Source organism: Elephantulus edwardii, unplaced genomic scaffold (assembly GCF_000299155.1).
Source record: "Elephantulus edwardii isolate Elephantulus edwardi_28Jun2011 unplaced genomic scaffold, EleEdw1.0 scaffold00232, whole genome shotgun sequence".
Lineage (NCBI taxonomy): Eukaryota > Metazoa > Chordata > Mammalia > Macroscelidea > Macroscelididae > Elephantulus > Elephantulus edwardii.
In genome coordinates this window covers 3,317,159-3,329,734 of record NW_006399982.1, presented here as the reverse complement: position 1 = coordinate 3,329,734, position 12,576 = coordinate 3,317,159, and the positions used below count along the sequence as shown (strand labels likewise).

The 12,576-nt window shown below is 42.1% G+C and overlaps 1 protein-coding gene across 1 annotated transcript in view; it reads right to left on the bottom strand.

The window, feature by feature from the left end:
• Positions 1–6: 6 nt before the first annotated feature.
• The window catches only part of UBAP1 (ubiquitin associated protein 1), a gene marked incomplete at its 3' end in the record, with an annotated part of 68,818 nt that continues 56,248 nt past the window's right edge, over positions 7–12,576 (bottom strand). Inside the window, exons 4-7 of the mRNA XM_006898505.1 lie at positions 9,197–10,126; positions 1,367–1,549; positions 645–746; positions 7–93 (exon numbers count right to left, since the gene is read on the bottom strand). Coding sequence (XP_006898567.1) covers positions 7–93; positions 645–746; positions 1,367–1,549; positions 9,197–10,126 — 1,302 coding nt within the window. The remainder of the gene's footprint in view (positions 94–644; positions 747–1,366; positions 1,550–9,196; positions 10,127–12,576) is intronic.

The following is a 12,576-nucleotide window of genomic DNA, read 5'->3' as shown; positions in this document are numbered from 1 at the left end:
ATCATTGTTGTGTAATAGCAAAACTTCCTTAATGTCTTTCAGTTCAAAACCCATTTCCTTAAATTTGCTCATTAACTGAAGAAATTCCATCATCTAAAAGAAAGAAAGTACAGATTAAAGGAAAGGGGTATATTCACACAGAACCACAAAGTGAAATAGGGCCTACGTGCGGGAGAGGTGTTCACATGAGTCCAAATCATCCTTCATATGAGCAGGGGAGTCCTTGCAAACAGTGCTGGGGTGGGCCAGGCCATTATCATTCAGGAGCAGTGCTCAGTCCTACTCACTGCTGACCTCAGTCTGTGTCCTCACCACACGGACATCAAGGTTTAGAAGGAGCTGCTCTCCACAGAGGAGATGGTGACTAGCCATCACCCCACTCAGCCGAAGGCTGACAGATTGTTTTTTTCTTTTACAGGGAATCTGCATCCCTTCACCAGGATTCAAGATAGATCTCAACCCAATGTTTCATCTGAAACCCAATTCAGGTTGCAGTTTGTCTGGACACTTGGAAGATTCTGCCCTTTTTGTTTTCCACAGTCACTGTCAGACCCAGGAACTGTGTGACTGGAGGACAGGCCAGGACAGACTACCACTACCCCTCTCCTTCCCAGGGGAGTTCCCCTGAGGCGTTAAGTTCCCACCTTTTCCTCCGAACACTGGTGCATTTCCAGAGCTTCTTCTACTAAAAGAGGGTCGAAGCCCTTCTCACAAAGCTGTCCATGTGCAAAAAGATAGTCGAGAATCTAAAAAGAGAACAAGTTTCAGCACCCTCTGCCATTCCTTTCTTACTTCCTGAGTCTCTTAACAAGCCAGCTAGTTGAAGTCTGCATCCTCCCCACACTGCCCTCTGCGCTGAGGACTTAACTGTGCCTTGGAATGTGTCTGACTTGGGAGGGACCTCAGGACTAGGCAGGCACACCCTTCTAAACGTGAGCCATTTCCCAATGATGTTCCTACCACAGCTAACTCGGTTTTCTGAACTGCCAGCTCCACAGCCTAGGTAGGCCATTCCTCTGAGAATGTGGCCAAGCTTCTGGACTTCAGTACCCCATTTAGAATCCCCTGGACAGCGATGGCAAAATAAAAACATCTGGGAAAAGACAGCTCTCTGTACTGCAAGCTTAGTTCACCTTTTTTCAAAGTGTGAAGAGAACAGTTGGATAAACCCTAACAATTCAAAATTCCCTCAGCCTGGATTCTGGCACAACAGTGCCAAGCAGAAACACTGCTTTGAGATTGCTGATTTTCCCAACAAAACTCCTTGCGAGAAAAGGAAGCTGGCAGGACAAATCTGAGGGTCTCTAGGACAGAGATAAGTCACAGCTCTCAGCTTTGTAGGCCAAGAACTCTCTAGGCTGCTTACCTGTTCAATATTCTCTCCCTTCTTCTTCATGGCTCTCAGGACACAATCATAGGAGTAACCCATGTTGACCACTGTCTCCACACACTGTCGTTCACTTGGAGACAGTGTCTGCAGTTCCAAATAGGCCTGGGGACAGCTGGAAATGTTGGGCACTTGTGACACTGAGAAATTAGGAGGAGTGGCCTGGTGGTAGAAAAACAAAAGGATCAAAGCAGAAAGAACAAACTTGAACCCCAGATGTCACTGAGGTGATCCAGTCCAAGACTTGCCATTCCCAACACTGATCAAGCCTGCTTGGAAGACAGCAACCTGCCAGGTTGCTGCCTAGACACACTGCAGAGGAAGGAAGAGTGTACCAGCTGAAAGGATGAAAAGTGGATACCTGTAACAGGGCTAACCAGTTATGTACCATGGAAAGGGACATGATCCACACATTCCTCCCATGCCTACTGCAGCCCCCTCCCTCGCCTACAGCCCCTGGGCTTGAATGGAGACAGTGCTCAAGGATACCACGCCAGGATATCTTCCCTCGGGCCCTCATCCTTTTCCTTGGCCTAGGACCCTGAGAGCTGCAAAGATCAGATCATTCACCTCAAACATTCCCACTCTGGAGCTGATTATCCCTAAATCTCTATCCTAAATTCTGTCACTGGACTGAACAACACCTATGACTGTTGCCATACAAAGCCAACTTAGGGCTTGAGTTCTGAGGGCATTGCTCTGACCACATACCATGGACTGTGTTTCAATTTCCTGTCTTGAGCTGCTGTTCCATGAACCCAGGACTGAAGGAATATTAGCCACGTCCTGCTGGCCTCTCAAAGACTGCAATGTGAACCCTAGGGTTCTGCCTTGACTCACTGGCTATAGCCAGCTTGCTTTCTAACATGCTACCCTCACCACCCTGCCTCCTAACATCCTGAGCAAAACAATATATGCATTCCTATGATTAACTCCCTACTTTCTAATGATTCAGGCCCAAGGCATCAAGGTCAAAGAACCCAACCACTCTGGAAGCAAGTTCACAAACTGTTCTAAAGCTTGGCCCAGCTCTCACGAATCAGGGAAAATGTTTCAATAAATAGAGTTCTCTTTACTTCCTATGGGAGAAGGAGAGTGGCTGCAGACAACCTGTCTCAGAAGCAAGTTCAAAATTGTAAGCTTTAACCAAGAAGAACAGGAAGAACACGACTGTAGCTTCAAAGTCCATCCCTTCCCATTCAGTCACCTCACAGCACACTCCTGACAAAAGTCTCAGGACTCTCACTGGGATACAGAATGGACCTTCAGGAGCACGTACTACTCAGGCTCCTGGGCATCTAAGAATAGACAAGAATGTTCACTTTAACTTGTCCATCAGTCATGTGAAAAGCAGGCCACTCTTCAAATGTCTGCTCTTATAAAACCCCGTGACTCCAAGATGGGACATGTGAATATATTTTGAGAAATAGAAGCAAGTACGTAGACATACTCTGGCAGAAATTGTACTTGGATCTCTAGGTCTGCCTGACCTCTATAAAGTCTAAAAATGTTTAGGGGTTTTGATGAGCTATTCTACTTATCCTAAGGAAATAATGCAAACCAATATTTACACAGAAGAATATTTATTTCACTGTTACTTAACACTAAATATATGACACATCCTAAATATCCAGAGTGAGGTAGGTAAATGATGAGTCTATTGTGACTGCTAGGTGGTCACTTCAAGAGACATTTAGAAAGTAAGAAACAGAACGGTATAAGAGGAATTCTAAATATGACAACAAGATGCATTGCAAAGTGGACTGGGGGGAGGGAAGAAAAATAGGCAACAGTGAATGTATATGTAATTATATATGCTCTGATTTTTTTAAAAAGATGCATTATATTTTAAATGTAAGGGTTGATCTTCCTCTTAAATGAGGACAATGTTTATGAATTTACCATTATACATACAGGCTTCGTGAATCCAACAGATACCAGGCTGACCTCAGATGCATCCCTCCCAAAAGTACAGTGTAATAGTTCTCAGGCTCTCAGGTCACTCACCAAAGCTATTTAATCAAAGGTACTATTTTCAAATAAAACCACTTTTTAAAGTATTTACTGCAATTATGGGCGGTCTTTGTAATTATGATATTAACAGATGAAAAATTTAATTCTTTGGGGGTAGAGATGTAACTCCAAAATAAAATGGGACACCTATACTCAATTATTAAAATGTTGCACTACTAATGATGAATGAAAGGACTAGAAACTAGGGAAAAAAGAATTAAACCATTATTCCAAACTGTAAATTTTTGAAAGATCATAAATATTAGTGTTTCCAAGCTTCTCAAGACTTCTGCAGCATACTCCTGGACTTCAGGCAGAGGATTCCCTTCTTAATAAGAATATATATGACATCTGCCAGATCAACAGGTTCGGGTGTATAATTTAGTGATATAAATTACCTTAATGTTCCCGTTTTCTGATGAGGTATTCTAGGTATTTATTCTAAGGAAATAATGCAAACCAATATTTATGCAGAAGAATATTCATTTCACTCTTACAGACTAAATAAATAACATCCTAAATATCCAGAGGTAGGCAGATAATCAGCCTGACAGACAGAGAGTGAGGCCGCAATGGGGCAGAATGGCTAGAAGGGTTGTTATAATTGGTATTTAACACAACTGGAAAGAAAAACCATGCATAGCTTTGAAAATTCTGAAGGAAAAGCATCTTCAACTAAGAAATTGGTGTCCAGCCACATTATTATGGAAACTTGAGGGTAACAAAGATATTTTTAGATATACAAGGACTTAAATTAACTGGTTAACTGAAGTCTTTGAATGTTTGGGGAAATTATCATCAGGCCTTATCTCCTTGATCTCTTGAAGCATTTGGACAAAATGAGCAATTGTTACAAAGGAATTAAGCAAATTTTAAAATTAAGCAGTTGTAAGTATAAAAATAAAGTTGCTAAGAATACTGCATGGTTCAAAATTGAGAAGGGTGTACGCCAGGGATGCATCCTGTCTCCATACCTTTTCAACATGTATGCAGAGCAGATTATCCAGGAGGCTGGGCTCTATGAGGAGAACTGTGGCATCAGGATTGGTGGAAGATCTATTAACAATCTGCATTATGCAGATGACACAACCCTGCTTGCTGAAACTGAGGAGGACCTCATGCACTTGCTAAGGAGGGTCAGGGACTGCAGCCTTCAGTATGGACTGAGGCTCAATGTCAAGAAGACAAAGATTCTCACCACTGGACCAATTGGCAGCATCAGGATGGATGGCGAAGAGACTGAGATTGTTCACAGCTTCAGTTTGCTCGGCTTCACAGTCAACACTCTTGGCACCAGCAGTCAGGAAATCAAAAAGCGTATTGCGATGGGAAAGTGCTGTTAGGGACCTCTCTAAAGTACTCAAGAGCAACGGTGTCTCTCTGGAGACTAAGGTATGCCTGATACAGGCCATGGTCTTTGCAATCGCTTGTTATGCATCAGAGAGATGGACAATGACTAGGGAGGACAGAAGGAGAGTTGATGCCTTTGAGCTATGGTGCTGGAGAAGAGTACTGAATGTACCATGGACTGCCAGGAAAAATAGATTCATCTTGGAAAGGATTAAACCAAGCAACTCCTTGAAGGCAAGGATTCTGGGGCTTCGTCTGACATACTTTGGACATGTTGCCAGGAGGGACGGGTCCTTGGAGAGGGACATCATGCTTGGGAGGGTGGAGGGACGGCGCAGGAGGGGAAGACCCTCTATGAGATGGATTGATTCAGTGACTGGGGTAATCGGGATGGGTGTGTCAGAGGCGGTGCGGTTGGCGCAGGACAGACCAGGGTTTAGGGCTGTTGTGTATAGGGTCTCTATGAGTCGCAAACGACCCAATCATAGTAATGCAAACATTAAGTGTAATAAAAATATTATGGAGAATAAAGGCAAAAGAGAGAAAGGCTTCTGTAAGAGCTAAATCTTCTCAGCTGTTTAAATGGTTTAAACAGCATTTTATTTATAAATATAGACATAAATCTCAGAAGTGGGTTAAAGAACTGAAAGTGCCTGAGTATGGGAAGCAAAACTAGAGAAATGAAAGAGATCTGCTATTTTTCAATCTTTAAATTATTCAATTTGTCTTTTAAACGCTTTCTGGTTTCATTAAAACATGCTTGTATTGTTATGTGCCGTCGAGTCGCTTGCGAATGACTCATAGCGACCCTATGTACAACAACCCTAAATTCTGCTCTGTCCTGTGCCAATCACGCTGTCTCTGACACTCCCATCCCAATTATCCGAGTCACTCAATCAATCCGCCTCATAGAGGGCCTTTCCCTCCACCCTCCCAAGCATGATGTCCTTCTCCAAGGACTGGTCTCTCCTCACAACATGTCCAAAGTATGTTAGACAGAGCCTCAGAAGCCTTGCCTCCAAGGAGCCACCTGGTTTAACCCTGTCCAGGACAAATCTGTTTTCCTAGCAGTCCATGGTATTCTCAATACTCTTCTCCAGCACCACAGCTCAAAGGCATCAAGTCTCCTTCTGTCCTCCTTGGTCATTGTCCAACTCTGATGCATAACAAGTGATTGCGAAGACCATGGCCTGTATCAGACGCACCTTAGTCTCCAGAGAGACACCATTGCTCTTCAGTACTTTGGAGAGGTCCCTAACAGCAGACTTTCCCATGGCAATGTGCCTTTTAATTTCCTGGCTGCTGGTGCCAAGACTGTTGACTATGGAGCCAAGCAAACTAAAGCTGTGTACAATCTCAATCTCTTCACCATCCATCCTGATGCTGCCAATTGGTCCAGTGGTGAGAATCTTTGTCTTCTTGACATTGCGCCTCCTCAATCCATATTGTAGGCTGCAGTCCTTGACCCTTTGCAGCAGGTGCTTCAGGTCCTCTTCAGTTTCACCAAGCAGGGTTGTATCATCTGCATAACGCAGATTGTTGATAAATTGTCCACCAATCTTAACCCCACAATTTCTCCTCACAGAGCCCAGCCTCCCGGATAATCTGTTCTGCATATAGGTTGAAAAGGTATGGAGATAGGATGCATCCCTGGCGTACGCCCTTCCCAATTTTGAACCATGCAGTGTTCCCTTGCTCTGTTCTGACGACTGCCTCCTGGTCCAAGTATAGGTTTCGCATTAGAACGATCAAGTGTGCTGGGATTCCCATTCTTCTCAGAGTCAGCCATAGTTTGTTATGATCTACACAGTCAAATGCCTTTGCATAGTCAATGAAACACAGATAGACATTCCTCTGGTATTCCCTGTTTTCAGCTAAGATCCATCTAACATCAACTACAATATCCCTAGTACCACGAACCCTTCTAAACTCAGCCTGGACTTCTGGTAGTTCTCTGTTGATGTGCTGTTCCAGTCGTTTTTGGATACTCTTCAGTAAAATCTTGCTTGCATGTGAAATCTGTGAGACTGTTCTGTAGTTTCCACATTCTGTTGGGTCACCTTTCTTTGGGATAGGAACAAATATAGATCTCTTCCAGTCAGTTGGCTTAGTTTGTATTAGTTTGGTAAAAAAAAAAAAATTCCTTTTTAAAAATATAGAAAGGGAGGAGTTTTTAAGTATTAAAGCAATGGCAACACAAGAAATGACGACCAGGGTAGCTCTGGTGGCCTAGTGGCAAGGAGCTGCAACCAGATGCTCTGCCAGGAAAAGGAGGGACAATGTCCTCCTGTACCAGTCAGATCTGATTTGACGGTACACTCACACAAAAATAAAAAGAAATGGCGACCAGATGTGAATATCTAAAAGAACTTCAAAGATTCTAGAAATCCAAACATTATACAAAATGTAATTTAAGGGCAAACTGGCACTACTCTTGCATTCTGGCTCACAATTAATAAATATTCCTATGAGAAAAGAAAGATTCTCCTGAAGTGTGAATGAATAAGGAGTGTACTGTACCTGAAAAAAGGAAACCCAACTGTAGAATAAGCCTAACTCACGAGCAGAGAGCAAAGCATCTAAAATGCAGAGGGGCAGAGTGGCTAGAAGGCTGGAGACGTTTATGCTGTACTCAGCGTAAGGGCACACTGTAAAACTTGTTCTTTTAAGATGATTTAATGAACTTTTTTAAGATTATGATTTTCAAATAATGATCTTAAAATAGCTACAAGAAAAGCATCTTAGGAATACCACCCCTCACTCCTAGGGGTTCCTATGAGTTCTAGACAGTCTACATGGCTCTCAACACCACTACCTCTGGCTCAAGTCACTGCTCTGGGAAGTGCTCTTCACTTGGCAAGGTTCTTGTCGTAAACTTCAAAGACTCATACTGAGAGAGGGAGTCAGGAAATGATTTGTGACAGGAATCATAGTTCACTCCCAGAATTAGGTCATGACTTCCTTAGAAGAACTCCAGAACTCTTACTCTGTTTATATCTGTTGGAAATATCAAGGTCCCAAGCCAACAACAAACGGGCCCCTTTCTACCAAGATGGATTGAGTAAAAAGAAATGCCATGAATGAATGGAAATTTAAAAAAAAGTCTCTGTAAACGTTCATTAAAATTAATTTAAAAAAAAGAAATGCCACAAGTGGATTAAAAAAAGGACAAGTGTTTTAGTATGAGAAAGACCTCTTCTGTTACAATCAACTTTTGGTTTCTAAGTGTCTAATTTAAATGGGGTAGGCAGACACTTTCTACAGTAGGTATTTTCTCTCAAGTATACAGTGAGTCATGAGGAATATAATGCTGACCAGAAACCTACCTACAACTGACCAGGAAAAGTTGGGATCAACCCCACTCTTAAGAGAGAATACTGATCTGTCATATAGCACTTACATGGGCCAGAGTTCAGAGAAGTGTAGAACAACAGTAAGGTGTCACTGGAAGGGCACACAGAGACCCCCACGTGCAAGGCTCACTGCTGGCCTTGCCTTGCTGGAAGGCCGGCCAAGACTTCTAGCGCATGCTTGTGATGGTCTCTAATAGACATCCCACCAGTACAATTAGGTTCTTTTCTGTGCTTAACAGTCCTGTGCCACATTTTGTCACTTTAAAATTGTTTAAAGGACTTTTTTTAACTTTTAAACTAAGGTAAGGGCCCTTTCTGTATGTGCAATTTTGTGACAAAATTAGATTTTAACATTTTGTGCAAAATTTTTTGAAACAAAATACACCATTTTTTACCCACCCATAAATTTGAGTTCTCAACCACCATCTCCCCTCTTCCCTTGGAGAAAGCAGCAGAGTTCTTGGATGTGAACAAACCTTTCAAGATCAAACTACAGTCAGAAAAAGAACAAATTTTCCACTTTGGGTTTGGACTCCTAATTATTTTCCAATTCCTCAGGCACCACCCAGTCTGGGGAGACAATTCCAAAAGCGTCAAATTATATAATGGGCTCTAGTGTCTCAGACGATGAGGATGGCACAGGACAGGGCATGTTACAGACTGGCTCTTCACAGGTTTGCTGCGAGTCGCATTTGACTCAACAGAACTTAACAACAACACGGTACACAGAAGACCTAAAGAACAGATGGAGGTGGGAAGCAACATGGAGAGAGGATGAGAGTACCAAAACAAGCTAAAAAATGACCCATCTGGAAAAATCAAAAGGTACCAAGCCACTAAAAACAAACACAAAAACATGACTCACAGGGGAAAAAGGGAAACACCATTCAAATGACACATCTGCAAAAGACATAGGCTAAGTACAAAGACAGTCATCCTTGTTTTTGGAAAAATGACCAAATTCTATATACTTACACACACAAAGTCAATTTGGTCACATCCCAAGACATGAAAAGAACAGGAAGGAGGCAGCTGTGATGTAGACTGTTTAATTCTTTGGAGGTCTAATTTCATGAGGATTAAAAAGGCTTACCGTGGGACCTGTATGTGGAGGTGATGACTCTTCTGTGCGTACAGACAAGACAGAGAGGGAAGGCATCTGGGAAGAGGGGGACAGGGCTGGCACCTCTGTGCCACTGTCCAAGTTCAAAGCTGAAAGCCCAAGAGAATGATGCCCATTGAGCTCACTGGCACCGCTCTGGGTGGAAGGCTTTAAGGAATTCCGGAACGTGCCATTGCGGAGGCAGGATGTGCTATGGAAAGTGCTCACCAGCTTGGCTGTCTTCTGACTGCTGTCATCAGAGTCAAGTTTGGGGAAGGACAGGGATTTGATATTGCTTACTGCAGGGATGGGGGGAAGGGACACTTTGGAAGACAGCGACATCTTTTCACAGTTGCCCAACTGTGGTAAGGTTATAAAGCCATTGGGTTTGTGATGAGGCTTGAACTCCAGGGTAGCCCGCTCTAAGGATGCCAGGACTTCCTCCTCGTCCTGTAACACAGAGCCAGAGCCTCCCCCAGGCAAGTTACTGTCTAATAGCTGAGCCATGATGGGTCCAGTGGTTCCTACTAGAATGTTTCTCAGCTCTTCCTTCTCATCAATAGTTTTTAATTCCAGATTATCAAATGGGTCTTCTTCACACTCAAAGTCAGCAGGATTGAAATCTGCCTTTGTGTGAGGTGGGCTGAGAACCTTCTGTTTTGTGGCAGTGCTGCTGACTCGAGTCGGGGTGAGGATGCTGTTGTGCTGTAAGCTGGCGAGGATGGGGTTAATGGGAGGTGGCATTGCAGCTGTGCTGTGAGTCTTGGAGAAGCCCATTTTGCTATCACCCTCTGGGCCGCTCTGAGCATTCACTTTAGTTTCTGCTTCCTCAGCTTTGCGCTCAGCTTCCCGTTGGGCTTCCTGGATGTTCTTAATATCTTCAGCCCACTTGATGGTTTTCTTTTCCAAGGAAAAGTCATACTGCAAGACAACAGAGAAAGAAAGCAGGAACTCAAGTAAGCACGCTTCCCCCACGCTGTTCATTCTCTTCGCCTACTTCTGCACAAGGGGGAAACTGGATAAGCTGACACTTATGGTAGGAAGGACGACCACCCACTGAGGAAGACTAAAGTTCTAAACCCATAATTCTGTTTATCAAATTATACTTCCAGGTTACCTCTAGACACTAAGAAGGCAAGGCTCCACCTCCTCTTATCAGGTTGGGAGTACCTTATCAATTTCCTCCGGTCATTTTTTTCTCCCATAGTTGCATTAGGCAGAATCAGGTACCTCCAGTAGGAAGTTCTCCTGATGGTCCAGTCCTCCCTCTGACCTCTTAATACCATTAGTATCTTTTAGTATTTTGAGACTAAGCTCATGTTATCATATGCTTCCCCAGTCAGCTCACAAGCCTTGTGCAAACAGCAAAAGGGCTACAGACCCTCCATGGGTCTCTATGAGCCAGCACAATGCTTTGAGAGAGAGAGAGAGAGAGAGAGAGAGTGTGTGTGTGTGTGTGTGTGTGTGTGTGTGTATAACATAAATATACCATGCATGATTCTATGCACCTTTCTCATATTAACTTTCTAGATTTAAACAACAGCACATTAAGATGCTATTTTTATTCCCATTTTATAGGTGAGAAGGGGTAGGTAACCTGTCCAAGAACATAAAGTCGGTAAGTGGTGGGAGTCTGAATTTGAACCTAGGCAATAAACTACAAACTCTATGCTCTTCAGTCAAAATTAGATTATAAAAAGCAGTTTATCCACTTTTAAAAAATACCCTTTTAAATATAGGAAATCAGCTTCTTAAGAAATCCAGACATATTCAAATTGACATTTTACAAAATTATACAAGGATTTGTCTCATGGGTCTTAAATTATACCTTAAAGTATAACATAATTGTTTCAGTTGTATACATAAAAGAAACACATCCGTGTATAAAGCAAAATTCATCCAAGAGAAAACAAAACCTCTGGCATTCAGTCTGAAGCACCAGAGTTAATCACTGTTTGTGTTCAAGTCCAGGGTTAGAGACACAATAAGCATTTAAAAAAAAAAGAGGAAGAGAGGAAAGGAAGGAGATCTATCAAGCTGCAATAAGAACAAGGATCTTAGAGTAGAAGAAACATAATCAAGTGCTCCATGTCTTTCAGCTTCAAGCAACACAAGGGAAGCCTAGAAATAATTATCAATTCATAGAAATCCCAGACCCAGTTGCTATGCTCCAAGAAAACACATGGGGGAATCACAGCGCTTTCTACTGCACAAGGAAACAACGAGAAGCACTGGGCAAAGCTCTACTGCTTTCAACTGTGCAGGAAACTCTGCTGTACAGTTCTCTCTGCACTAAAACCTGAGACTGTGGGAATAACCTTCCTATTATTTATACAAAACTTCTGTCATTTAACTTCCCAACTCAACTGAAAAATCTCTTAAATTTTTTAATTTTTAAATTTTATTTAGAAATAAAACTTTTAGTGAGTTTTCTTAATTACCAAAAAATACACAGAGAAACTCATGGGGTTCAAAATGGGAAGATTCAGAAATACTAAAGTTAAAAAGAAATTTTTTTTGAGGACAGCAACAGGGAACAGCAGCATCTATGTTTAAGGAGTCCTAGGAAACAAAGCAAATATTTTTTACATTTCATTCTTAAAAGAACCTTAAAAGTAAGTATTTTCTATTTAAGAGATGAAGAGAAGAATACTGAGAGAGTTTAAGAAATCTAAGATTACATAGTCATTAGATGGCCATGTAAAAGGGACACTAGAATCTGCTCTAAGTCATGACACAAAAAGACATTCCTCACCCCCCACCACAGAGAATGGAAGCTTTAGAGCCCTAGATGCAAGAGTCAATGTTTTACTACTGCCTTGATTAGTAATTAATTCATACTATCGCACAGGAGACACTAAAGACTTTAGCTTTTAGTATGGGACACATTTCAACATAAAGGAAACAAAAATCCTCACCACTGGATCACCAGGCAACATCATGGCAGAGGGAGAAAATACTTAAGTTGACAAAAGTCTCATTTTATTTGGATACACTTTCAACACCTATGATAACAGCAGTTAAAAAATAAAAAAATATGTCGCACTGGGAAAATCTGCTATCAAGAACCTCTCCAAAGTGCTAAAGACGCAAGGATGTCAAAAGACTAAAGTGCATCTGAGCATGGAATTTTCAGTTGCTTCTCTTATGCATCTGAAAACTGGACAATATGAAGAAGAATCAATGTCTTCGAAATACGGTGTTGGAGAAGAGTAATGAATATCCCAGGACTGCCAAAAGAACAAACAAGACTCTTAGAAGAAATATAACCAGATGCTTTTTGGGCATGCTGTCAGGAGAAATCAGACCTTGGAAAAAGACATCATTATTTTTTTAAAAATTTTTTATTATTTATTATTTGTGTGTGTGTG